Below are 27,724 nucleotides of genomic sequence, written 5' to 3' on the forward strand. Positions count from 1 at the left end.
TAACGAATATTACAATATCCAAGCTTCTGTATCCTGGGACTTATCACAGTGGACTGAAGCTGGGATCCTAGGAGGCATGGATGAGGTTAATACTGCAAACTGGTGTCATCCTGCTGCTTAGAGCTCTGCTAATAGCATCTTTAATTAACTTGCTGTTTAAGATGAATTGAATGGATTTAGTCTTGGTCTCTCAGTCAGATTAATCAGGATGGCTGATGGACTGGCATATTCATGAAACATTTCCAGAAATGCACAGTGTAAGACCATGGAGTGGTTATCGTTGAAAGACAATCCACTACGAATCTTTCATATTTCTACATATCTTGCTGGGTGTGCCAATAATGTAAGGCCGTGGTCACTCAACCTGAACCGTTTTTTAGGGTTGTGCTTGCAGCAAGCAATCTTGAGCAATAAGGTAATGTCTTCCTTGAGACAAAGAGCAAGCTTGCTTACTGCTTGCTAAAAAAAGCAGTAAATTCCCCAAGCTCAGTGTTCCTAGGCTATGACACAATCCCACTGCATGCATAGCATCCCTGTGCACCCATTATATCACCCTGTGAGAATTAAAAGCAAAGGCAACTGAAGCAAGTATGCCAATGTTATTGCTTTGCAAAGATAAAATGCTTTGTCTCTGACCTAAGAGCCCTGTGTCTTCAACAACAGCAGCAAAGAAACAATAAGCTTATTAGCTAGTAAGAAGGTTAAGATCCAAGTCCTGCCAAACCCCTCTCTCCCACATTTATAAATACTATAGTAAAGATTTGAATTCCTTTGAGAAAGATACGTTTCCCCAAGCTGTTCTAGAATGGACTTTTTTTTTTTGAAGGATGTAATGTATAGCCCCATGTGGGACTTATTATCATTTCTGATAAAATGCTAGGGCAATTTTCTGATATACTTGAATGAAATAAAATCTCCTTCTGGGAAAATAGTGTTACTCAAATGATTAATAATAATCTGAGGAACCTAATAGCCAGTGCACAGATATTCAAAAGTAGATCATTATGAACCAGTCCTCTGACCATACTAATGATCTTTAATCAGACTTTCAAAAAATCGAGTCTCCTATGACATGTCTCTCACAAGCCTAATTATTTGAATTTGTTTCCTGAGGAGCTTTTCTCTTGCAGTAATTTGAAATAAAACTTTGACATGAGCTCATGATTATTTGACTTGAAGTTACTTTTCCACTTTCTAAAGCCTTTTGGATATGTCTTTTTTTCTTTTTCTTTTTTTTTTTTTTTTAGGTATTTCACTATGGGGTTGCTAGCCTTCAAGTCGGCCCAGCTCATTCAGATTATACCTGATAAAGTGAGGTCAGTTGAGTGGACACAGGCTGAAACCCTGAGTGGATATGATTATTTGACAGACTGCACTGAGCAAAGAAAGGCCAGGATCTGAGTCTGGAGGATAAGAGCCAGAGAGAACTAAATCATACCACATACTTAAGCAAAGAGAATATACAGTGTTGAGAATTGCTAGGGTGGGGATGAGAGGAACGAAAAAGGGAGACAGAAAGGAGGACCAACATTCTGCCATTCCTTCATTCATTCATTTGCTAGAATGATAGAGCAGTAAATTCCCTGAGTTTCCTTTAACCTTATATAAGTGAGTACTGTAGGTCACTCACTACTCTGTGCACTAAGGAAAAGCCATGAGCAAAATAAATAATACCTCTGGCCTCATAGAGCTTGTATTCTGATCGGAGGTATAGGCAATGAACATATTGACACGTAAGTCAACAATATAACTGCATGCTGTGATTACTACCATCAGGGAAATAACCGGGGTGTTGTGACAGAGAGCTAGGAGGAGATCTGCGGGGGGCTGCCTTAGTCAGAGAGACCAGCAGAAGTCAGAAGGCTTTTTCCACAGTAATGATATTTGAGCTGAAAGATGAAAGATGAAAATGAGTCAGGTTGCTGAGATTTAGGGGAAGAGTGTCTCGGATGGATGAAAGAGTAAGACCAAATGTGGGAAAGGATATGGCAAGTTCAGAAAACTGAGAGGAGATCAGTGTTGTTGCGGCACAGAAAGCCAGGGAAAGAGAGTTAAGAGCTGAGATTGAGGGGTCAGGAGAGATTCAAATTATGTCGAACTTTGTATTATCACAACCTGGAGTTTGTATTTTACTGTAGGAGCAATAGAAAACCGTGGAAGCATTTTAGGCAAGTAGAGACAGCTTTTGATTTATGATTTAAATAATACTCTGACTACTAGTCAGGCTGCTGCTTCTCAAACTTTAAGTGATAGAATCATCTGGGGATCTCAGTAAAACGCAGACTTAAATACAGTCCATCTAAGGTGGGGCTGAGATCTGCACAAGTTCCAGTACAGCTGGTCCACATTTTGAGTAGCGAAGATGTGGGAAATACACTGCCTTTAGAGAAAAGAAACCAGTTAGAAGGTAGCTTGGGCCAGAAGAGTGTTTTTCAAACTCTGTTTAATATGTCTTATTTTTTGAAGGGATATTTATTCCAACTCGGTGTAGTGTACCCCGGTGTCTTCTAATCTTATTTTGTTTATTTTTTAATGACAAAATGTATAAACCCACAGGTTACAAGAAAAGAAAATTAAAACATGGAAAATGTTCACTTAGTAAAATGGAAAGGACTTTAAAATAGCAATATCCACATCTGGCAAAGTGTTGGAAAATCAGCAGCCTCGTATTCTCCTATTGAAGTCATAGCTTGTTACAAAACTCTTCAGGGAAATCAGATATTCAGTGTCATGTCTTATCCTTATCCAAGCAATTTCATTTCCATTAAAGCTACAGCTTTAATGATGTTCATAAAAGCATTATCTGTAATGCTGGATAGTTGGAAATAATACCAAAAAGTGGTTAATTTAGGGTGAAATAAGTGATGGGGATTAAGGAGGGCAGTTGTGATGAGCACTGGGTGATGTATGGAACCGCCCAATCACCGTACTGTACACCTGAAACTACTATAACTCTGTATGCTAACCAAAACTAGAATTATAACTAAACTAAATTAAGTTAAATGTTTATTTATTTATTTATTTATTTTAAAGATTTTATTTATTTATTCGACAGAGATAGAGACAGCCTAGTGAGAGAGGGAACACAAGCAGGGGGAGTGGGAGAGGAAGAAGCAGGCTCATAGCGGAGGAGCCCGATGTGGGGCTCGATCCCATAATGCCGGGATCACACCCTGAGCTGAAGGCAGACGCTCAACTGCTGTGCCACCCAGGCGCCCCTAAGTTAAATTTTTAAAAGAGAAAACAAAGTGATTAATTTTAAAAATACATCTATGTAATGGAAACCCAGCAGTCACTTAAAATTATGCCCTCAATATATGTTTCCTGTGTTTCCTGGGGGTGTCTGGCTGGCTCAGTCAGTTGGGCATGTGATTCTTGATCTTGGGATCATGAGTTCAAGCCCCACATTGGGCATAGAGATTACTTATAAATATATATATATATATATATATGTATTTTAGATATATTAAAAATATATGTATATGTGTAATATATATATGTGTGTGTGTGTGTGTGTGTATCTCACACACATATATATGTTTCCTGGCATGGAAATACCTAGATTATAATGTTGAGAGAAAGAAGCAAGCTAATAAATACCAGGTACATTGTAAGTCCCTTTCATAGAAAGATATAGCTGTATGTGTGCACTCACAAAAAATTGAAAAATAGTAATAGTCATCATTTCTATATCATGAAATTATGGGACTGTTCTGTTTTGGAAGGGGTGTTTATATTTCCTAACTAATCTAAAGTTAACATGTAAATTAAGTAATACAATTTTAAACTTAATTTGAATTTAAAACACATAACTCATTCCTTCAAAGTCTAGATCTTACTTTGCATCTTTAGCCAAAGAAGCAATCGATAGTGGGTCAAAACGTCTGGGTTCTACCTCTAGCTTCCATTTTGCTGTAAGTCACGCTTGGAGTAAGTCACGCAATGCCTGTAGATCCTAATTCTTCCATCTGTTAAATAAGGGGTGTGGCTGAATCAGTGTTTCCTAAAGTGTGATTGATACTAGAAGTTTTTTAGGCAATACGTTTTTGTTACATATATCATGTTGTTTTCATTTGTAATAGAAAAAATACAACCAGCACATCAAATATAAGGTTTCACAGATGGTGTCAGTTAAAACAAGCATGATTTCTGTGTAGTTATTTTTAAAGACTATTTAATATAAAAGTCAGTTTAATATTAAATGATTAAATAATGGTATAAATGGTACATGATATAGAAAGTGTCATGAAGATTATAAACAAATGACTAAAATGCTGCTAGTGAGGGTAGCACTTAGTGAAAAATTGCTTCAAGTACTGACAGCCTGAGCCACAGAGGGGTCTGCCCTCTTCCAGTGACAGCAGTGGAAGGCGATCTGGGTACGCAGGTCCAGGATCAGTACAGTCTGCAGTGAGCAATGAAATTTCAATAGCAACCAAAGGAAATTGAAGTCAATATAAATTCAGATTCATCCATCACATAAGGGAGATGGTATGCTATCCTTCACTTCTGCTTGGAGACAAAAATTATACACAAAATTGCCTCTATAAATAAGGAAAACAGGTATGCTCCCACCCACCTGTGTCAAGAGGCCCAGCTGTTGGGTTGTGGTATGACTGCAGGAGCTTGGAGAACACTGGGCCACGAAACACAGAAGTAGATGGTCAAATTTCCAGGATGACAGGCTGGAGTATGCAAAACTTTATACAACTTCTCTTTTCCAAGCAGTTCTTTAAAATTTTTGTTGTCTGCATGCTCTTTCCAGCTTGATTGAATTAAAGTTAAAGATGCATTTTTTCATGTGTCTGTTAGCCATTTGTATGTCTTCATTGGAAAAGTGTCTGTTCATATCTTCTGCCCATTTTATGATTTGTTTATTTGTTTCTCGTGTATTGAGTTTGAGAAGTTCTTTGTAGATCTTGGATACCAGTCCTTTATCTGTGGTGTCCTTTGCAAATATATTCTCCCATTCCGTGGGCTGTCTCTTAGTTTTTTTGACTGTTTCCTTGGCTGTGCAGAAGCTCTTTATCCTGATAAAGTCCCATAAGTTCATTTTATCTTTTATTTCTCTTGCCTTTGGAGATGTGTCGTGAAAAAGGTTGCTCTGGCCGATGTCATAGAAGTTGTTGCCTATGTTCTCCTCTAGAATTTTGATGGATTCCTGTCTCACATTGAGGTCTTTCATCCATTTGGAGTTTATTTTTGTGTATGGTGTGAGAGAGTGGTCAAGTTTCATTCTTTTGCATGTAGCTGTCCAATTTTCCCAGCACCATTTATTGAAGAGACTGTCTTTTTTCCACCGGATGTTTTTTCCTGCTTTATCAAAGATTAGTTGCCCAAAGAGCCGAGGGTCCATTTCTGGGTTCTCTATTCTGTTCCATTGGTCGATGTGTCTGTTTTTGTGCCAGTACCATGCTGTCTTTGTGATCACAGCTTTGTAGTACAGCTCGAAATCCGGCATTGTGATGCCCCCAGCTTTGTTTTTCCTTTTCAACAGTTCCTTGGAGATTCGGGGCCTTTTCTGGTTCCATACAAATTTAAGGACTATTTGTTCCAGTTCTTTGAAAAATGTCCTCGGTATTTTGATCGGGATAGCATTGAAAGTGTAGATTGCTCTGGGTAGTATGGACATTNTTAAAGATGCAAATCCTTTCCCAGAATCCTGCTTGAACCAATGGAAGGTGTACAATTAAGAATGGTGTGTGCTCTCTCCTAGATACTCAGGAATGAAGGACTCTGCTCAAATGTATATGGGCTGTTCAACTGTATTTAAACAGAACCACAGACAAAGATTTATTAATGGCTGATTATTTTTTGCAAGAATAGAGTGTCTTTTCACAATCCCCCCAGCTGAACAGGGTAGCTCTAATCACCCTTCTATAACTCTCAGGTTTCTGGCCAAGATGACTAGGATCTGCTCTTTCTGTTCATAATCTCCAAGGCCCCCAAACTCAAAACACAGCTGCCAAAGAAAGCAGCAAATGAAGCTCCCAAGGGCTTCCGCATTTTCCTATTGTTGGACTCTTGAGGACTCAGCTTGGAGTCTGAGAGCTCTCAGACACTACAAGCCTTATTTATACTTCTGTTGTCACAGGAAGCTGAGAGATTCCTCAGGTAACCAGGAATTAGATCCATTCCCCTGTGCACATACTCACTCAGCTACTCCTGACCTCTGCAGAGATCTTATGGAAAGAGCATCATGTCAAGACCAAGTGCAGATTCGTTGGAGAGCTACATCTATCGTTCGTCCCCTAGATGCTTCACTTTCCTTTTTTCTTTTATTAAATTCTTCAGCATCTATCATGGACAAGTTATAAATTGAAAAATGAAAAATCATCCCTCCCCCAAGGAAAACCTAGAGAGGTTCTTTTCTCTCTTCTCAGTGAAGAAATCTACTAGATGAGCCCCTACGTAGGAATCTAGCTAGTGACACTGTAGCTCAGTGCAATGATCTCATATTATCTGAGCCCTGCTTTGTAAAGCTTGTGTGGATCCATCCTACACGTTACATTAAAATACACTAGCAGTAGGGCGCCTGGGTGGCTCAGTCAATTGAGAATCCAACTCTTGATTTCAGCTCAGGTCTTGATCTCAGGGTTGTGAGTTCAAGCCCCACTTTGGGTTCCACACTGGATGTGGAGCCTACTTAAAAAGAATACACTAGAAGCAAGAAATGGTGAATTTGCTATGCCTTACACCTATGAGATTAAAAAAAAAAAAAAAGAACAAGAAAGCCATTACAGTCTGTTCAGATAATTGGATGGGATAAGTCCAATGTGAAATAAATGGAGACTCCCAGCCATCACCAGAGTAAATTAACATATTCAATAGTGGAATGATGAAGACCTAAGCCTTAATCTATATTTGATATTTTCTTGTTTTTTCTTAAATTATCTTCCCTGCCTCATCCCATCTATGTCCAAGAATAACCACAGTTAGTTGAAAAATCATTTTCTGCTAATCCCATTCATTTAATTCAGTGAATTGAATTGAATTGAATTGAATTCTTACAACTATGTGAAGAGGTATATGTTATTATAGATGATGAAATATAGGTGCTCTAAGTTTAGTAATTTTGTCATCACATCATTTAGTAAGTGCAGGATTTCAATGTCTATGCCTTTCATCACCACATGAAATGTGCCAGTCACTGAAAGCAAGCAAGGAAAATGCCTATGTTGGAAAATTTACTTAATAGCATATTCCTTAAAAGAAAGTGAACACCATAGACCAATCTAGATTCACACCTCATTAGGGAAGGTCTTTTGGTGTCTGCATTTGTCTGTTTTGTTCGGTACTCTACATTACAAATCTACAAAAATATCTGTCACTTATTCTGTGTTCAACAAATAATTGTATAATGAATAAACTCAATGTGTGTCTGTTAGATCAATTAAGACTAAAAAAATGAAAGTTTCTATTTAACTTTCACTTATTCTTTTTTTGATGCTTTTCCCTGCTTTATGCCAATTTCAGTTTCTGACCTATATTCTTTTCCTTTTCCCTAAGGAATTTTTAATGTCTGTTGCAAGGCAGGTCTAGCAGAAAAAAGAATCCCTCAATTTTTGTTTGTCTGAGGAAGTCTTTATTTCTATTTCACTTTCTTTTCTTTTTTTTAAAGATTTTATTTATTTATTCGGCAGAGATAGAGACAGCCAGCAAGAGAGGGAACACAAGCAGGGGCAGTGGGAGAGGAAGAAGCAGGCTCATAGCGGAGGAGCCTGATGTGGGGCTCGATCCCATAACGTCGGGACCACGCCCTGAGCCGAAGGCAGCCGCTTAACCGCTGCGCCACCCAGGCGCCCCTCTATTTCACTTTTTAAAGATAATTTCACAGGGTAAAGAATTCTAGGTTTGTGGGGTTTTTTTTCCTCTCAAGACTTTAAATATTTCACTTCCCTCTCTTCTTGCTTGTATGGTTTCTGAAAGAAGTCGGATGTAATTCCTATCTTTGTTCCTCTAAGGGAGGGCGTTTTTTTGCCTTGGCTTCTTTTGGGATTTGTTGTTGCTGTTATCTTTGATTTTCTATGTATGACGATGATATGCCTAAGTGTGGTTTTTTAAAATTTGTTTGTTTTTGTTTTTTGGCATTTATCCTGCTTGGTGTTCTCTGAGTTCCCTGAATCTGTGTCTGACATTAGACTGGGAACGTAAGTAGCCATTATTGTTACAATTATTTCTTCTGTTCCTCTCTCTGTTTCTTCTCCTTCTGATCTTTCCATTCAGCACATGTTACAACTTTTGTAGCTTTAGGGTATTCTGTTCTGGGGTTGTTGTTTTTTTTCTTTTCAATCTTTGTTTTCTTTGCTTTTCAGTTTTAGAGGTATCCGGTCAGATACCATCACGGTCAGAGTTTTTTTTTCTTCAGCTGTTTCTGGTCTAAGTGCTTCTGATCTCCCACATTTCTTTGTGATTCTTTCTTGGGGTTCCATCTCCCTGCTGACATGGGTCATTTGTTCTTGCATGCTGTCTGCTTCATCCATTAGAGGGCTTAGCATATTAACTGTGGTTGTTTTAAACTCCTGGTCTTATAATTCCAACATCTCTGCCATGTCTGGTTGATGCTTGCTATGTCTCTCCAAAGTATGCTTTTTGTTTTTTGGCCTGCCCTGTCATTTTTCCTTAATAGCCAGACAGGATGTACTGGGCAAAAGGAGCTGCTGAAATAAGCTGTTGGGAATATGGTGGTGAGACGTAGAATGAGGGAAGTGTCCATGGTCCTGTTAAAGGAGCTCAGTCTTCCAGTGAGCCTGTGCTTCTGGATTTTGAACTTCTCTAATTTTCTTTTTCTATTTGTTTCTCCCCCATCAGGAGGGACAAGATGGCTAAACTGGCTGGAGTTGGGAATTCCCTTTCCCCTAGGTTAGTTAGGCTCTGATAGTATCCCAGGAGGTTAAGTGCTGGTTAACTATTCCCCTAAGGAAGAAGAGATTTCTCTCATGCATTTCAAAGTAGTTCTGCCCCCACCCCTTTTAGCATTTGGGGGATTTTTCTCCAGTATTTACTGTAGGTACCTGATGAGCTCCTAGACATAATCTCACAATATTGTGGGGATCCCCTATGACTGCGTGCCCTGAAGTTTTTAACTCTCAGACTTCTCCACACTAAGCCTCCAGCAATTCATCAATTACAGTTTGGGGTTTTGTGTCCAGCACTGATTCCTACTGCAGTTTGTGCTCATGAGTCTTTGCTCCAATAAGCTGCAACTCCCTGTTTTCACTGTCTGTCTCTCCAGTCATGGGGGCATCAGTTTTCCCTGTGTTTTCCTCCTCTACAGATCTAAGAACAGTTGTTGATTTTTCAGCTTGTCAGCTCTTTATTTGTTAGGACAAGTGGTAACTTTAAAGCTCCTTACATGAAGGGGTGTCTGGGTGGTACGGGTCAGTTAAACATCTGACTCTCGGTTTCGGCTCGGGTCCTGATCTCAGGGTCTTGTGTTCGATCCCTAAGTCGGGCTCTACACTCATCGTGGAGTCTGCTTAAGATATTTTCTCCCTCTCCCTCTGCCCCCTTGCTTGTGCTCTCTCTCTCTCTCTTAAATAAATAAATAAATCTTAAAAAATAAATAAATCTCCCTTACATGCAGAACAAGAAATTGGAAGTCCCTAGTTTTCATTTTGTAATAACATTTATTTTGACATAGCAGAACCTGTGAACTATAGAAAATTAGAAATATAGACAAGGAAAGATACAAAAATAAAAATGAAGTATTCCTACCACTCAGAGATGACCTTTTTAAATATCTTATTATATACCCTTCTTGTTTTTCTCAGTTATTTCTCAGTACCTTTCAAATAAAATAAATATTTGTCTCATCTAACTCTCAAACCATATTCAAATTTCTCTGTCTCAAAAAAGAACATCACAGCTAATCTGTGCAATCTGAGGCTACCCATAGCATGAAGACATTCTGTCCCCTAAGTTTCTTTTCTAGAACTTAGAAGAGCCTGGGACAGCTGCCCTGCTGCCTGGGAGCAACTGTGCCTGCCGGTATCATGCTGGCATGATAGTGTGAGTGGCGAAGTTCTCCAAAGGAGCAGCTGTGGAAGACAATAAATGACTTGGTGCCCCAGCTAGAAAGGTGGCTGGATGTGGAGCATGGATAAATTGGTAAAGCAGACCTCTCCCTACAGAATGCTTCCTAAGAACTTGAACAGCCATTAAGTGAGGAATAAAAATCTGTCAGGGGGAAGGAAGCTTATCAGATATTGCCCTCACCCCCATCAACTTGTCGCTTTTCCACTTGGTTGACATTCTACTAGTCATTAGACCCCAGACAGAGCTGATCTCTCCCTTTACAGCAAAATTATTATTTACTTCAACAGCAGTAATGCAACGTGAGTCTTACTTTTGGAAATAGCCAGATATGGCAGTTGACTTTATGTGTTGAATGAGGATAACTTTATGCTATGTAGACATCCCAGCTGAAGTTCGAACTCAGTCATATGCCAGAAAGAAGGACCAGCTCACTCGTGAAAGTGTATATGACATAAAAAAACAATGCTCGGCTTCACCTCCTAGGCGGCCGTCACCACCTGCAGGTGCAGGTTTGGGTACGGGCTGCAAGTGCCCAGGGAACACAGTGCGCTCACCACACAGATGTAGATGGCTGAGTCACTGAGCTGCGCGGCTGTGATGTGCAGGGAGCTGTGCTTGGTGGTTGCATCCAGAGTCACTGTATACCTTCCATCTGACTTTTTGCTATCACCATAAGTCATGACTGTCAGAGAAGCAGGACCTCTCCCGGTGCTCTGTTTATACCACCTTAAGTTGCTAAAGGGGTTTACGGTATAGTTGCACTGCATTGTGCAGTTCGCCCCCTCCAGGACCATCAGGTATGGAGGATTCTGTTCCACTTGGTTTTTGCCACTCACACCTATTCAGAAAGCAAAGTGAGATTTTAGGAACAGATCATCCATTTGAATGCTTCCTGATCTACAGCCCTTCCTTCTCTCCACAATGAATCCCAGGTAAACTATAAAATGGCCCCATTTTCTTCCCTTCTCTGACCCCAGTGCAATATATTTTTGCTGAAAATCCTAAGAACATGCTCCCTGAACTTCCTGCGTCAACCTGGCTAAAACTCTGCATTCACTTACAACAAAAACAAAGCCACAAAACCACCAAGGATGTTCTCAGGTGCTTCTCCATCCTTCTTCTGCACGGGGCTGCCCACAAAGGCTGACTTGTCTATTCAACGTCTTTTTAACACTAAACAAAGGGATTCTCAGGGCGTGTGATCAGCCAATCAGAGAACACATGCCCCTCCAAAAGCCACTTTCCACAGGCAAGGTCACTGAAAACACTGCCATCTTGGGGCTGTGGCAACAATTGCTCAGAAGCTCTGATGAACCTTCTTGCTGGGTTTTCTCCATGCCATTTGCAATATTGTAGGATATAAGCCCTGACACACCTGTACAAGCACAGTAGACTAGTGCTGAAAACGTGTTTGAACCCTTCAGTCTGAGTTCAGGCTATCGGTGATTTTGGATGAAAGAGTTAAGCCTCAGCTCTCTTGTCTGAAAATAAGTGTAATAACACATACCTGACAATTTTGGAAAGATTTAGAAGACATGACGCAGGCCATCTCTTCCTGTACAGAACCACTACACTGACTGAACAATGATACTAGTACCTTGAAGACAAATTCAGAATCCAGCTAAGAAGTAAAGCAGCCCAGAAGAGCTCAGACTGAGAATGTTTACACTGATACAGGTAAGAAGAACACTTTCACTTCTCCCAGGTCTGTCCCTCCACCACTTCAAGTTAGCTCAGTACCAAGAAGATTGCCTGGGCCTGTGATTTCTCCCACGGAGAGGTAGGTGTTTGGAGGGTGGGGAGTGAGAATGGAGCATGAACCTGGCTTCCTAGCCTCTCAGGCCCCCTCCACGGGGCTGAGTTCTATCTTGCCTCATACGAATGGTGAACAACAGGCAGAGCCCGATCCCTTGGGACAGCTGGGAACAAAAGTAAAGGAAGGGCATCATCCTACAACTGGTGCTGCTTACAAGATTGGGAATAAGTTCAGAACTGAGGTTTTACCCCCACAAAGAGGAGAAGGAAGGGAAGGAGGCCTTATGCCCAATAATTCAAACCATGCTCCATGAGCCAGTTTCTATCTCACCTCACAGAGAGCACTGAACGATGGACGGACCTCCATATTTTTCTCTCAAGATCTTCAACTGATGGCATGAGCCCCACTCACGTTATGGGGAGTAATCTTCTTTACTCAGTCTATTGACTTAAATGTTAATCTCATCTAAAAATACCTTTACAGGGGCACCTGGGTGGCTCAGTTGGTTAAGCATACAACTCTTGATTTCGGCTCGGGTCATGATCTCTGGGTCATGGGATGGAGGCCCGGGTGGTGTGGAGCTTGCTTGGAATTCTCTTTATCCCTCTCCCTCTCCCTCTGCCTCTGTCAAAACAAAACAAAAGAAAGATGAAAAAAACTTCACAGTGACTTCTAAACTGATGTTTGACCAAATATCTGGGTACCATGACCTAGTCAAGTAGACACATAAAATTAACCATTGCACCTTCTTTACCTCCAATAATTCTATTCCTAAAGCCTAGTTTGTTTTCTATGCATACAGTATGCCAGGTTTCTTTTGATAAGTGTTTCCATGGTATATCTCTTTACATCTTTTGTATCCGGCCACTCTGTATACTATATCTCAAACTTGCAATGAGGCCTGATATATCTACATTCTCAACTATTCATTGAGAAAATAGAAGCAATAAGAAGAGAATTTTCACAAGCTTCTAAACTTACCACTTACCAGTATCTATGCTCAAATATTCTGCCTTTCCTCTTACTAGCTTGTAATTCCATGAAATCAGAGACTTTGCTTATTCTCAACACATCCAAGCATACCTGACAAACAGTAGGCCTACAAAAAATTTGTTGAATTACAAATGAGTAATAAAAAATACCACTATCGGTACTGAAGAAAAAATTATCATTAATTCATTCAATAAAACGTTGTTATGTGCCCATTTCTACAAACTGAGGCTATAGGAGAGAGCAGAACAGATATCCTAAGAAGTTTATATTTTAGTTGCGGGCTAAATCCAAACTATTCCCTGCCATAGGCCCTTTATATGCATCTGCTCTTTCGTTTAAAATTTTTTCCAGTTTTATTGATGTATAATTTGCCAAATAAAAATTGTCTACATTTAGGGTATACCACATAATGGTTTTTATTTTTTTTAAGATTTTATTTATTTATTTGACAGAGAGAGAGGCAATGAGAGAGGCAACACAAGCAGGGGGAGCGGGAGAGGGAGAAGCAGGCTTCCCGCAGAGCAGGGAGCCCATGCGGGGCTTAATGCAGGGCTGGAGGTGGGGCTGGATCCCAAGACTCTGGGATCATGACCTGAGCCGAAGGCAGACGCTTAACGACTGAGCCACCCAGGTGCCCCTCACATAATGTTTTGGTATAGTATACATTATAAAATGATTACAACAAAGCTAATTAACATATGTACTACCTTACATAGTTACTGGTGTGTGTGTGTGTGTGTGTGTGTGTGTGTGTGTGTGTGTGTGAGTGATAAAGCTTATGATCTACTCTCTTGGCTAATTTCAAGTATGTGACACTAACAACTTTAGTCGCCATCTTGTATATTAGATCTTCAGAACTTTCTCATCTGGCATGGCTGAAACTTTGCATTCTGTGAATACATCTCCCCATTTTTGCCCACACCCAAGCCACCTTAACACCACCATTCTACTCTCTGCTTCTATGAGTTTAACTTTTTAAGATTCCTCATACAGTTTGATTCATACAGTATTTGTCTTTCTGTGTTTTGCTTATTTCATGTATTATGTGTCCGTCAGGGGCATCCATGTGGTCACAAATGGCAGGACTTCATCTGTTGGGGACATGTAGGTTGTTCTCCATACCTTGGCTCCTGTGAATAATGCTGCAATGAACATGGGACCACAGAGACATTTTGAGTTACTGATTTCATTTCTTCTGAATTTATACCCAGAAGTGGGACTGCTGGATTGCATGGTAATTCTATTTTTAATTTTTTGTGGGACTTCCATACTATTATCCATAGTGACCATACCAATTTACATTCCCACCAACAGTGCCCCAGGGCTCCCTGCTTTCTTCTCTCACTCTCTCTCTCTCTTTGTTTTTTTTTTTAAGATTTTATTTATGTATTTGACAGAGAGAGCCCAAGTAGGGGGGAGTGACAGAGGGAGAGGGAAAAGCAGGCTCCCTGCTGAGCAAGGAGCCTGACTTGGGCTCAATCCCAGGACCCTGGGATCATGACCTGAGCCGATGGCAGATGCTTAACCGACTGAGCCCTGGGAGTGGACATATATATTCTTTGCATATCCAGTAAGCTATTGGCATGAAGCACCAAAATATTCAAGTATAAATTGTGGATGAAAATGCAGTGGCTAGGTTGAAAACCTTAATAAGGAAGATTTTAAAAGTGGAAAAAAAAACTCAAAGAGAATATTTAATATCAATGAGGAATAATTAATTAGTCATTCAAGAATGGATGTCGAGCCTGGTTAGTGGCTTCAAAACAAACAAAAGCAAAGAAAATAGAAAGCCTTGAACCTCAAGTTCACTTCTTACACACACACACACACATCCAAATTAAAGTTTTAAAGATAAAAATACTTGGGAGAAACTAAAGAAAATATGGATTGTTAAGCAGGACACATGATTCAGAATCCATAAAAAATTCATTAAATTTACTACATATTATTTTTAAAATTCTGGATGGCAAAAAAAACCCCATAAAGTCAAAAGGATAATAATAAACATTTTAAAAAGGGCACGCCTGAGTGCATGAGCACAAGCAGAGGGAGGGGCAGAGGGAGAGGGAGAAGCAGGCTCCTCACTGAGCAGGGAGCCCCATGCCTGGCTCCATCCCAGGACGGTGAGACTAAGACCTGAGCCGAAGGCAGATGCTTAACCAACTGAGCCACCCAGGCGCTCTTGGGTTTCGGACTTTCTGATGTGCTGTTCCTCAGTCCATAATGACTACCTTCCATTCTTCTGCAGAATTTGGAAAGTGATCCCTGCCAGTTATATAGGTTCTGTAAAGAACATGGAGTGTCCATTACTTACATATTTTCTCTTCAGTCCTCCTCTGACCTTCTAAATGTCCCCAACACACACACACACACACACACACACAGCACCTACCATAATTATTAAAATGGAATTGGTGCATCTGCTTCCTAACCCCTTCCAGAGGCTGCAGCACACACTGACACACTTCTCTCCTAAGTGCTCCTTGGTTTCTTCTTTATTTGGTCCGCTGAGCAAGTTTGCATTTCTCCCTATACACGCAGCTCATCCTCTACAATGTTTCTAATGTCACAGTCCACAGTCATTTTCTGTCTGTTCTCTTTGTGGGTTTATGCCCTTTATAATTTTCTTACCATCTTTTTTCATAGGGCTTCAGAGGGTGTAGGGGGAACACGTATGGTGCAGCTTTCCTTGGTGCTGAAAAACCTCCTCATTCAAGGCTGACTTGTTAGAAGGTTAAAGATCCGTGTACTTACAGAGAATAAAAGGAGGGGCACAGTGGGTGATATAAATATGACCACTTCCTCCATTCTGTTTCTGCCCCCACCCCTTCATGTTGAATATCAGCCTGTGTCTACCACCTGATTCACTAGAAAAGAAAGCAGGACAGAGGTCCCCGGACTCTCTTTTCCTTGCTCGGGTACATGTGTTCCTCCTCCTTTCTTCCCTTCCCTTCTTTCTCTACTGAATCCTGGTTTGGGGCTGAAGCTCTCCCATCACCTCTCCTGCCACACTCTGTCAGGAAGACAATGGACATCACCACCTTCTCAGACACACCGTGTGTCTCTAAAAGTGTCACAGACACAGCAACACCCACCAGGCTGCCCTGAACAACTTGTGGGACTGGACGTTCACTGCAAGGATGAGCAAGAGACCCCTTCATTGTTATGTGGTTTTACCTTGAAATCACTTAAGCCCTGGCTGAGGGACTCTTGGCATCAAACTCTTTTCCATGTCACTAAGGAACAGCTGGGTTGGGGATGTGACTTCTGGTTCCTATACTCTGGATGTCTCTATGATTTTGTATCAAGCAGACGCTGGGGGACAGACAACCACAGACTGAGCTGGAACCAGAGTGGGTCAGTCAGAGACTCTCAGCATCCAGGTCCCTGTTCTGCTCAGAGTTTGCGCTCAGCTCCCCCTGCAGTCCCTGTCACTGTGTCACTCATGGCACAGTAGTACACAGCTGTCTGATGCTTGCACTGAGCCTTTCTCCAGGTGGAAGGATTTGGATTTGCTGTCCAAGGTGGCTTCAAATCCTTTATTGCTTCCCTTCTCCTGGCCCCACGACACACTCAGGAGGAGCTGTGGACCTTCTCCCGGATACTGGACATACCACAAAAGGGTGGGATACAAAGTTGTGGTATAGGTACAGTTTATAGTGAGGGAAGCCTCTTCTGAGAGGGACACTTGGCCTTCCGTCTGGGTCACTGAGTCTCCATGGGTTTGTCCTGAGGAAAGAGAAAAGAGACCTGTGTCACCTTGGGCATAAAGCTCTTGGATAAAATTATTGTCAAAGCTCTTGCTGGTACAAAAGAAGGAGGAATTCAAATTTTAAAAGACATTTACTCACCAAGCATTAAGAGTGCCACAGTCACGAAGCCTGCAGAACATTTCATCTTCAAGTGTCACCTAAATAATGTTCTTCATTCGTACCATGAAGAAACGGAGTGACAGAGAAATGATGAGAAGCCCACATTTCACACAGGAAATGGGATTGTGCTGGGAAGCTGCGCCCCCTGTTGGACGGGGACTGAAATAGTGCATGTTGGCTAGAGTCCTTAAAACACTGAGAGACAACAGGAGGCTGGGCATGCAATTGCTTCTCCAGACCCCTTTATAAAATCCAAACCTTGGAGAAGCTACATTAATTCAAGAAGCTGAATTAATGAAAATCTCATATATATGCATTTTACAAAAAAATTATGAGGTCAGTGTCGGTCAACATGTTTTTAATGTTGGTCAGAACTTCCAAATACTAGGAAGAAGATGAGGTCTCTTAACTTTCTAACTTTTCTTAACCCTTTCATGTGTCTCCTGCATCCTACTAGAAATGCACAGCAAATTCACGAGTATTTGATGTATTCATGTAATTCAAAAAAATATTGTAAGAAATACAATGTCTCACAGTAAAAAAGACAATGTAGAAGCTAAGAAAAAAATGCTTAAGGTCATCTGAATATACATTTCCAACTAAGAGCCTGATGTAACCACCTCTTTAAAAAGATAAAGACAAAAGCACGGAAAAGTTCAATAATCCAATCTTAGTTACAGAAAATTTGGCACTAAATTTTGTAAAGAATCACTACAAATGATTGATTTTCCTGATCCCTGAGAACAAGATATATCAAAGTCAGGGCAGCAGCCAAATGATCTCTAGGGAGCACTTGCTACGATCCACCAGAGACACCACATCACGCTGGGAATATACTGGACGCAACATCATACAAACACTAGTGGGGAGACTTTTCTAGGATGGCTGACAATGGGGCTGTCCATGCCTTTCTGGGAGTCAAGGAAATCCCATAAAATCTGGAAGGTAGAAAACGCTCTGAAATACTGTCCTAAGGAAACATCTGAGTATCTCCAAAGGGATCTGGCACAGTTGCGTTCCCTCCATGAGCTCTAAGGGTGGACAGGTAATGGTATGTTATTTTCTATGTGGGTTGAACCAGTCTCTTGCCTGAATGCCGCAGCAATCACAAGAGTTAAATATCAACTGGATTTTGTGTTTACTGCCTATGCCATTTCAAATACTCTCTAGGTAGCAGAGGAAATTTCTCTGGGACAGTTAAGTAAGGTTAGGCCTCACACAGAAACTTCACTTCTCCCGTCACACACCAACCCTCTGGAAAAGTGGAAACATCAAATGGAATGTTAACACTGAAATGAGTTACTGTAGCAGTTCCCCTTGAACTACTGCGGCCTGGTACAGCCTTAGCCCTCATGGCCCTGCATCCTTCCAAGTCCTAGGCTGGCTCATGATGGACTGCTCACTGTGGCCCACAAAACTCAGATGCCCCAACCACATGCATTCCAACCTTCACAAACTGAACTAGACATTCTTCCTTTCATCCCAGGTACAGACTGCTCTGTGGCCATTCATGTAATCACCATCACATGACCTAAACCTTTAGTGCTCTGAACAAAATCCCAGAAAAAGACTGGCCTTGAGATATATGAAATGACCTTATATATACAATTTATTACCAGTTTGGCAGATAAAGTAGGAGAAATGGATCCTTGGTTACATGTTTATCAACTAGTATGACATTATGCAACCTTCACTGACAGGATCTGAGAAAGTTACTTGTATTGGAGATCTTAAACTGAGGTTCTCTGGAGAATCAGCAGAAACAGACAGTGCACAGATGAGAGTACATGCAAGCATTGAAATACTTGTGCATGCACGTATTGAAATAAGCATGTAATTGCATAAAGCAGACCGTTCCACCTAGGCCATTAGAAGAGAACTCTCCTAGATGTTTGGAACCACCAAGTTTAATCCTTTGCATTCCTTTGAGATATTTTGAACCTTTAGAGGTATTTTCCCATTTTAATGGTAAAGTGTTACGTATTTCTGATTATCTTGACTCTGTTCTCCTATTAATAAAATAACTTGTATGCGCATAGCCTTTATTTGAGACAATACCCACCATAGTGCTGTAGTTCAGCTCAGCACAGCCATTGCCAGGGCAACAAAGTTGAAGAATTATTGCAGGGGTGCCTGGGTGGAGCAGTTGGTTAAGCACTAGATTCTTGGTTTCAAGCACAGTTTGAGATCTCAAGATCATGAGATTGAGCCCAGCATTGGAGTCCGTGCTCAGCGGGCAGCCCATGTGGGATTCTTTCTCCCTCGTCTTGTGCTCCTCCCACTTGAGCTCTCTCTAAAATAAATGGAAATAATTTTTTTAAAAAAATCACTGGATGTGTCATTTCATATGAACTCCTGGACAAAAACAAGTAATAACCATACCCTAATTGGTACTGCTAGAGAGTGAATCTTCATCAATTAAATTACCCTTAAAATGTGAAAAATTATCTACTGATAAAAATTTAAGATGACATTTGTACAACAAAACTTGTGTACAGCACGTGACTCATCTTGATTATATGAGTTGATCCAACCTTCAACACCATCTCTGCATTATCAATTGGCAACCATATTTTGTAGAGCTATATATCAAGTTTCTAAAGGAATTCGAACACTTGAAATGATGAGCTATTCCTATGAAAATAACATCAAAGTTCAAACTCTCAGGGGTAGGAAACACTGAGAGTGGTGACAGAGGTGAGGTCATGGGTGTGCCCTGTGGCATGTGCTTCCTCCCACCAAGACATACAGTTCTCAAAGGATTATGTGTTGCATGGTGCCATCAATTTGACGCTTTTAAAACACAAAAATATGAGTAGACCAATGTTGCAAGGAGTGGGGAATATGGAAGTGTGTAATGGCAAAAGAATGGCACAAGGGAGTTTGGGAGAGCAAAGAAACTATTCTGTACAGTGATTGTACGATGGTGACATGATCTATACAATGTGTTAAATTTCAAAATTCACAGAAATGGACACCAAAAATAGCGAATTTTCTACATAATTATTTTAAAATAAAAAATGTAGGGGCACCTGGTTTGGTCAGCTGGCTAAGGATCTGCTGGGAGGTCGGGTCATAATCCTGAGTTCCTGGGATCAAGCCCTGCATTGGGTTCCATGATCAGCCAGGAGTCTGCGTCTCCCTCTCCCACCACCCTTCCCCCATTCCTGCACACCCCTGCTGCCTCNTTCATGTTGAATATCAGCCTGTGTCTACCACCTGATTCACTAGAAAAGAAAGCAGGACAGAGGTCCCCGGACTCTCTTTTCCTTGCTCGGGTACATGTGTTCCTCCTCCTTTCTTCCCTTCCCTTCTTTCTCTACTGAATCCTGGTTTGGGGCTGAAGCTCTCCCATCACCTCTCCTGCCACACTCTGTCAGGAAGACAATGGACATCACCACCTTCTCAGACACACCGTGTGTCTCTAAAAGTGTCACAGACACAGCAACACCCACCAGGCTGCCCTGAACAACTTGTGGGACTGGACGTTCACTGCAAGGATGAGCAAGAGACCCCTTCATTGTTATGTGGTTTTACCTTGAAATCACTTAAGCCCTGGCTGAGGGACTCTTGGCATCAAACTCTTTTCCATGTCACTAAGGAACAGCTGGGTTGGGGATGTGACTTCTGGTTCCTATACTCTGGATGTCTCTATGATTTTGTATCAAGCAGACGCTGGGGGACAGACAACCACAGACTGAGCTGGAACCAGAGTGGGTCAGTCAGAGACTCTCAGCATCCAGGTCCCTGTTCTGCTCAGAGTTTGCGCTCAGCTCCCCCTGCAGTCCCTGTCACTGTGTCACTCATGGCACAGTAGTACACAGCTGAATCTGATGCTTGCACTGAGCCTTTCTCCAGGTGGAAGGATTTGGAATTGCTGTCCAAGGTGGCTTCAAATCCTTTATTGCTTCCCTTCTCCTGGCCCCACGACACACTCAGGAGGAGCTGTGGACCTTCTCCCGGATACTGGACATACCACAAAAGGGTGGGATACAAAGTTGTGGTATAGGTACAGTTTATAGTGAGGGAAGCCTCTTCTGAGAGGGACACTTGGCCTTCCGTCTGGGTCACTGAGTCTCCATGGGTTTGTCCTGAGGAAAGAGAAAAGAGACCTGTGTCACCTTGGGCATAAAGCTCTTGGATAAAATTATTGTCAAAGCTCTTGCTGGTACAAAAGAAGGAGGAATTCAAATTTTAAAAGACATTTACTCACCAAGCATTAAGAGTGCCACAGTCACGAAGCCTGCAGAACATTTCATCTTCAAGTGTCACCTAAATAATGTTCTTCATTCGTACCATGAAGAAACGGAGTGACAGAGAAATGATGAGAAGCCCACATTTCACACAGGAAATGGGATTGTGCTGGGAAGCTGCGCCCCCTGTTGGACGGGGACTGAAATAGTGCATGTTGGCTAGAGTCCTTAAAACACTGAGAGACAACAGGAGGCTGGGCATGCAATTGCTTCTCCAGACCCCTTTATAAAATCCAAACCTTGGAGAAGCTACATTAATTCAAGAAGCTGAATTAATGAAAATCTCATATATATGCATTTTACAAAAAAATTATGAGGTCAGTGTCGGTCAACATGTTTTTAATGTTGGTCAGAACTTCCAAATACTAGGAAGAAGATGAGGTCTCTTAACTTTCTAACTTTTCTTAACCCTTTCATGTGTCTCCTGCATCCTACTAGAAATGCACAGCAAATTCACGAGTATTTGATGTATTCATGTAATTCAAAAAAATATTGTAAGAAATACAATGTCTCACAGTAAAAAAGACAATGTAGAAGCTAAGAAAAAAATGCTTAAGGTCATCTGAATATACATTTCCAACTAAGAGCCTGATGTAACCACCTCTTTAAAAAGATAAAGACAAAAGCACGGAAAAGTTCAATAATCCAATCTTAGTTACAGAAAATTTGGCACTAAATTTTGTAAAGAATCACTACAAATGATTGATTTTCCTGATCCCTGAGAACAAGATATATCAAAGTCAGGGCAGCAGCCAAATGATCTCTAGGGAGCACTTGCTACGATCCACCAGAGACACCACATCACGCTGGGAATATACTGGACGCAACATCATACAAACACTAGTGGGGAGACTTTTCTAGGATGGCTGACAATGGGGCTGTCCATGCCTTTCTGGGAGTCAAGGAAATCCCATAAAATCTGGAAGGTAGAAAACGCTCTGAAATACTGTCCTAAGGAAACATCTGAGTATCTCCAAAGGGATCTGGCACAGTTGCGTTCCCTCCATGAGCTCTAAGGGTGGACAGGTAATGGTATGTTATTTTCTATGTGGGTTGAACCAGTCTCTTGCCTGAATGCCGCAGCAATCACAAGAGTTAAATATCAACTGGATTTTGTGTTTACTGCCTATGCCATTTCAAATACTCTCTAGGTAGCAGAGGAAATTTCTCTGGGACAGTTAAGTAAGGTTAGGCCTCACACAGAAACTTCACTTCTCCCGTCACACACCAACCCTCTGGAAAAGTGGAAACATCAAATGGAATGTTAACACTGAAATGAGTTACTGTAGCAGTTCCCCTTGAACTACTGCGGCCTGGTACAGCCTTAGCCCTCATGGCCCTGCATCCTTCCAAGTCCTAGGCTGGCTCATGATGGACTGCTCACTGTGGCCCACAAAACTCAGATGCCCCAACCACATGCATTCCAACCTTCACAAACTGAACTAGACATTCTTCCTTTCATCCCAGGTACAGACTGCTCTGTGGCCATTCATGTAATCACCATCACATGACCTAAACCTTTAGTGCTCTGAACAAAATCCCAGAAAAAGACTGGCCTTGAGATATATGAAATGACCTTATATATACAATTTATTACCAGTTTGGCAGATAAAGTAGGAGAAATGGATCCTTGGTTACATGTTTATCAACTAGTATGACATTATGCAACCTTCACTGACAGGATCTGAGAAAGTTACTTGTATTGGAGATCTTAAACTGAGGTTCTCTGGAGAATCAGCAGAAACAGACAGTGCACAGATGAGAGTACATGCAAGCATTGAAATACTTGTGCATGCACGTATTGAAATAAGCATGTAATTGCATAAAGCAGACCGTTCCACCTAGGCCATTAGAAGAGAACTCTCCTAGATGTTTGGAACCACCAAGTTTAATCCTTTGCATTCCTTTGAGATATTTTGAACCTTTAGAGGTATTTTCCCATTTTAATGGTAAAGTGTTACGTATTTCTGATTATCTTGACTCTGTTCTCCTATTAATAAAATAACTTGTATGCGCATAGCCTTTATTTGAGACAATACCCACCATAGTGCTGTAGTTCAGCTCAGCACAGCCATTGCCAGGGCAACAAAGTTGAAGAATTATTGCAGGGGTGCCTGGGTGGAGCAGTTGGTTAAGCACTAGATTCTTGGTTTCAAGCACAGTTTGAGATCTCAAGATCATGAGATTGAGCCCAGCATTGGAGTCCGTGCTCAGCGGGCAGCCCATGTGGGATTCTTTCTCCCTCGTCTTGTGCTCCTCCCACTTGAGCTCTCTCTAAAATAAATGGAAATAATTTTTTTAAAAAAATCACTGGATGTGTCATTTCATATGAACTCCTGGACAAAAACAAGTAATAACCATACCCTAATTGGTACTGCTAGAGAGTGAATCTTCATCAATTAAATTACCCTTAAAATGTGAAAAAGTATCTACTGATAAAAATTTAAGATGACATTTGTACAACAAAACTTGTGTACAGCACGTGACTCATCTTGATTATATGAGTTGATCCAACCTTCAACACCATCTCTGCATTATCAATTGGCAACCATATTTTGTAGAGCTATATATCAAGTTTCTAAAGGAATTCGAACACTTGAAATGATGAGCTATTCCTATGAAAATAACATCAAAGTTCAAACTCTCAGGGGTAGGAAACACTGAGAGTGGTGACAGAGGTGAGGTCATGGGTGTGCCCTGTGGCATGTGCTTCCTCCCACCAAGACATACAGTTCTCAAAGGATTATGTGTTGCATGGTGCCATCAATTTGACGCTTTTAAAACACAAAAATATGAGTAGACCAATGTTGCAAGGAGTGGGGAATATGGAAGTGTGTAATGGCAAAAGAATGGCACAAGGGAGTTTGGGAGAGCAAAGAAACTATTCTGTACAGTGATTGTACGATGGTGACATGATCTATACAATGTGTTAAATTTCAAAATTCACAGAAATGGACACCAAAAATAGCGAATTTTCTACATAATTATTTTAAAATAAAAAATGTAGNGACACCAAAAATAGCGAATTTTCTACATAATTATTTAAAAATAAAAAATGTAGGGGCACCTGGTTTGGTCAGCTGGCTAAGGATCTGCTGGGAGGTCGGGTCATAATCCTGAGTTCCTGGGATCAAGCCCTGCATTGGGTTCCATGATCAGCCAGGAGTCTGCGTCTCCCTCTCCCACCACCCTTCCCCCATTCCTGCACACCCCTGCTGCCTCTCTATTTTTCTCTCAGATAAATTTTTAAAAATCTTTTTAAAAACTCAATTGAGGTATTATAAATAAATAAATAATTTCAACACTGACATCAAAATGGCAAAATAGGAATTTTCTACCATCTCCACCACCCCTTCACCCCAAAAACCCAGTGATTTTCATAGTCATAACTAAGCCAAAGAGAGTGCCTGTGAAGAAGTCCAGAGAGGAGACACAGCACACCGTGGAATAAAACAATCTGAGATTGGAAAGATTGAGGAGGACACGAAGACCGATTTCACTTTACCCTCCTCACCCCAGCCCATGTGACACAGCTCTGAGCCCAGAGAAACCTTCCAGCCTGTGATTTCCACGTGGAGGGAAGTGAGAACATGAGAGTGAACACATGGCCCTCCAGCTCCGGAGGAGGCTGCCACAGACAAACCTCTTTCTAGCCCAGCCAGAATACTGAGGGGTACTGCTCACTGGGGAGCAGGGTGCACCTAGCAGAACAGCACCCAGGGCTCCTGGGGGGGCAGTAAACCAACAGGGACCCAGAAACCATGGCACAGCCTCCATGGTTAGCCTGGAGACCCCCACAGATGGTCCACGGGCACACACGACACTCAGTGCCTCACCCACACATCATCGCACCCTGCGGCCTGCCACCGGCGTACTTGGGGGCAGCAAGAGGGAGCTTCTGAAAGCGGCTAGTGAGTGTGTGCATAAAGCAGCCCCATCTCCCGGGTTGGGAGAAACCACACATACGCAGTCAGCACCGGCCTGGAGAAAGCCAACGGAAGGGAGACTCTCAGCACCCAGTCTGGCTTCACAGGATGGAGAGAAGGCCTTGAAGTTGGTGCTCCGTGGTCCCAGGCAGTAGGAGACAGTCACACCCACCGGGGTGAAGGTGTGAAGCCTGACCGTGTCTGATCTGAGCTACGGGCTCCCCGCGCACTCCGGCTAAACCCTTGCTGCTTCCACTGCGTCAGCGCTCGTCTAAGGAGGATCGAGTGTTCAAACCTGTAGCAAGGGCACCCTCTGTCTTGTTTCTAACTGACTTAAGAAGAAATGAACTGATAACATAGACGCGTGCTTCCTTCTGACCCCATTGTCAGGCCGGCAGGAAATGGGTCAATCAGGAGTCATGTTGCTTCTGCTGCGCGGGAGCTGGGGGTACAAGGAGGGAGAGAATCGAGCCCATGGACATGTTGGGCTGCAGTCCTGACCTCCTTTGCTCTGTGTGATAAACTGAATTTAATCTGATGCATTTCCCAATGATTACAGCCAGTTAGCAACACTCACAACCATAACTCAGCTAAGAGGAACCACACTCACTGTGCCCATTGCCAGTTAGACCCACCGTTAGTTAGGAAGACTTAGAGGGACCTTGACGGGAGCCTACCCTTGAGCAGGAGTGGAAGAATGAGGGAATTAAATATTTACCCAACTTCTTTATTTCCTTTGACTTCTTTCAACACTAGAGATAACCACTTCTTTTTTTTTTTTAAGAGCATTGTGGCTAGTAATGTGTAATTCTTTCAAACATGAACACGTGGCAGGGAGGCTGGCAGCTGTCATCTCTACATTAGCCATTAGTCCAAATGCCTTTGTGCAATCTGCTAATACTAGTAAGGTGGCTGGCACATGCATGTAAAAATTTCCCACATATCTCAGAAGGAAGATTTTCATTATAATGATAACAAAAAATTACAAGACCAAGAATAAATTATCTTCAAACAAATGAGCTTTATTAAGAAAGAGACGCATATACATGGAAAGAAACAATATGTTGTAAAACAATCAAATAATCGGATATACAGAATAAGGACATTTCACAAATCAATTTATAAGTTTAATTCAATCATAAAGCTTAAATTACAATTATGAGTAAGTAGCAGAAATCTCCTTTCCTTCTTTCTTTAACATCTACTGCTAATTAATTATGTGAAAAGTTTGTGCTACTTACTGAAAATATACCAGTGAATGAAATACAAAACTCTGTCTCCTAAATTCTATGAGAGGGTAATATGAACAGACACTTAAAAAATTTTGCAAACGAGAGTAGATTTCTGAGTTTTATCTGAAACTCACACTGTCAAATCACTCCCTATCTTAATTGCCTCAAACGCACAAATAGTACATACCATTCCTGGGCTCTGAAGGAAAACCTGTTCACAATTTCTGAAAAAGAAAGTGATCAAAGCACATAGAAAATTTCAGCAGTCAAATTTGCCCCAAATACAGAGGAACAAAATTAATATGAAACCATAATTAATGAAAATACCTCACAGAGCTATTTTGAATCACAAGTTAAATGAAAACTTAAAAAAAATAAAATTAAAAAAAAAACCCAGATCTTTGAGGGAAAGATTCGATGAAGTAGGAAATGCTCAAATCAAAATCCATAAAGTGAAAAAATCATGAATGTAATTCTAATAAATATTTGGAGAGACTAAAAAGATTATTAGCAATATTATCTGTTTACAGAATTATCACTTTCATGTTTCTACTTTCCATACTACTATATTTGGCATGTGATGTTTTAGAATCACAAAAATCATAACTACTACTTTTGAAATACAATTTTAAGTGCCCATCCATAAGAAGGACTGTAATACTGGTACTGAGTGGATATTTATAAGAGACAGTCTGAAGAGCAAATGTAAAGTCATCTTAAAACCTGAATTTCAAAATAAAACATTACTAACTCCATTCAAGAATCCATCAAAAAACAGTCATTCAACAAAATGTTCTAACCCTGTCTGGGTCATCTCCATCCTAACCGTCTTATTATATGCTTTTCACATCTAACACATCAGCTTCCACCTACAGACAAACAGCACAAATGCTCTCCTGGAAGGTCTGTGTCAAAGGCCAGGGGCTGCCCCGCTCACAGGTTTGAGCGCAGGCAGCAGGTGTCTGGGGAGCAGTGTGTGCTTGCCGCGCAGAAGTACACAGCTGAGTCTTCAGGCTGCGTGTCTGCGATGTGCAGGGACAGATGTCTGGCCGTCCTGCTCAGTGAGACAGTGAGCCTTTGGTCTTCTTTTGTGGCCGTGGTGGAACGAATGTCTATAAGGAGCTGGGGACCTTTTCCAAGCTCTTGCTTATACCAAGGGAAGTAGACTGAGGCACTGTCTGAATAGCTGCAGTTGATGACAGAGCTGCGTCCCTGTCGCACACTCAGGGTCGAAGGCCGCTGCTCCACCGTCTCTCCTTGGCTGAACCCTGTGCAGAAAGAAAAGGTTAGAGAAAGGAGAAGAGATTCCAGGTTCTTACGCTTCTGAATGCTCTTTTCTACACTAATGGGGGAAACCTGAATAAAGCCGTTCTTGACTTCTGAAGCCCATCCACTAATATCCTCCGTGTCCCATACTTGTCAGCTCACAGCTCAGCTGCAGCCACGAGAACACGATTAAAGCTCCCCTGGATGTCCTCATGGCTCCTCCCCGTTAGACCAGCTTCACAACTGCAGCCTCCAGCCAGCTCAGCTCCTGCTCTTGTCAGGCCGACCCCTTCCTCCAACAGAGTACTTTCCCACAATGTCCCCCAGCCAATGAGAAAAAGGCCCTGCTCCTGCCACAGTCTAGTGCACCAGATGCACGAAAACGAGC

General features: G+C 41.6%; 2 gene segments (V, D, J or C); both read right to left on the reverse strand.

Moving 5' to 3' along the window:
* Positions 1-20,358: 20,358 nt before the first annotated feature.
* LOC117797710 lies at positions 20,359-21,002 on the reverse strand. The segment is given in 2 exon segments: positions 20,359-20,750; positions 20,873-21,002. Coding segments are annotated over 2 exon segments (381 nt in total).
* A 4,847-nt stretch (positions 21,003-25,849) lies between these two features.
* LOC117797712 lies at positions 25,850-27,688 on the reverse strand. The segment is given in 2 exon segments: positions 25,850-27,338; positions 27,499-27,688. Coding segments are annotated over 2 exon segments (387 nt in total).
* Between the last annotated feature and the right edge of the window lie 36 nt (positions 27,689-27,724).

This window comes from Ailuropoda melanoleuca, unplaced genomic scaffold (genome assembly GCF_002007445.2).
Source record: "Ailuropoda melanoleuca isolate Jingjing unplaced genomic scaffold, ASM200744v2 unplaced-scaffold11384, whole genome shotgun sequence".
NCBI classification, from domain to species: domain Eukaryota; kingdom Metazoa; phylum Chordata; class Mammalia; order Carnivora; family Ursidae; genus Ailuropoda; species Ailuropoda melanoleuca.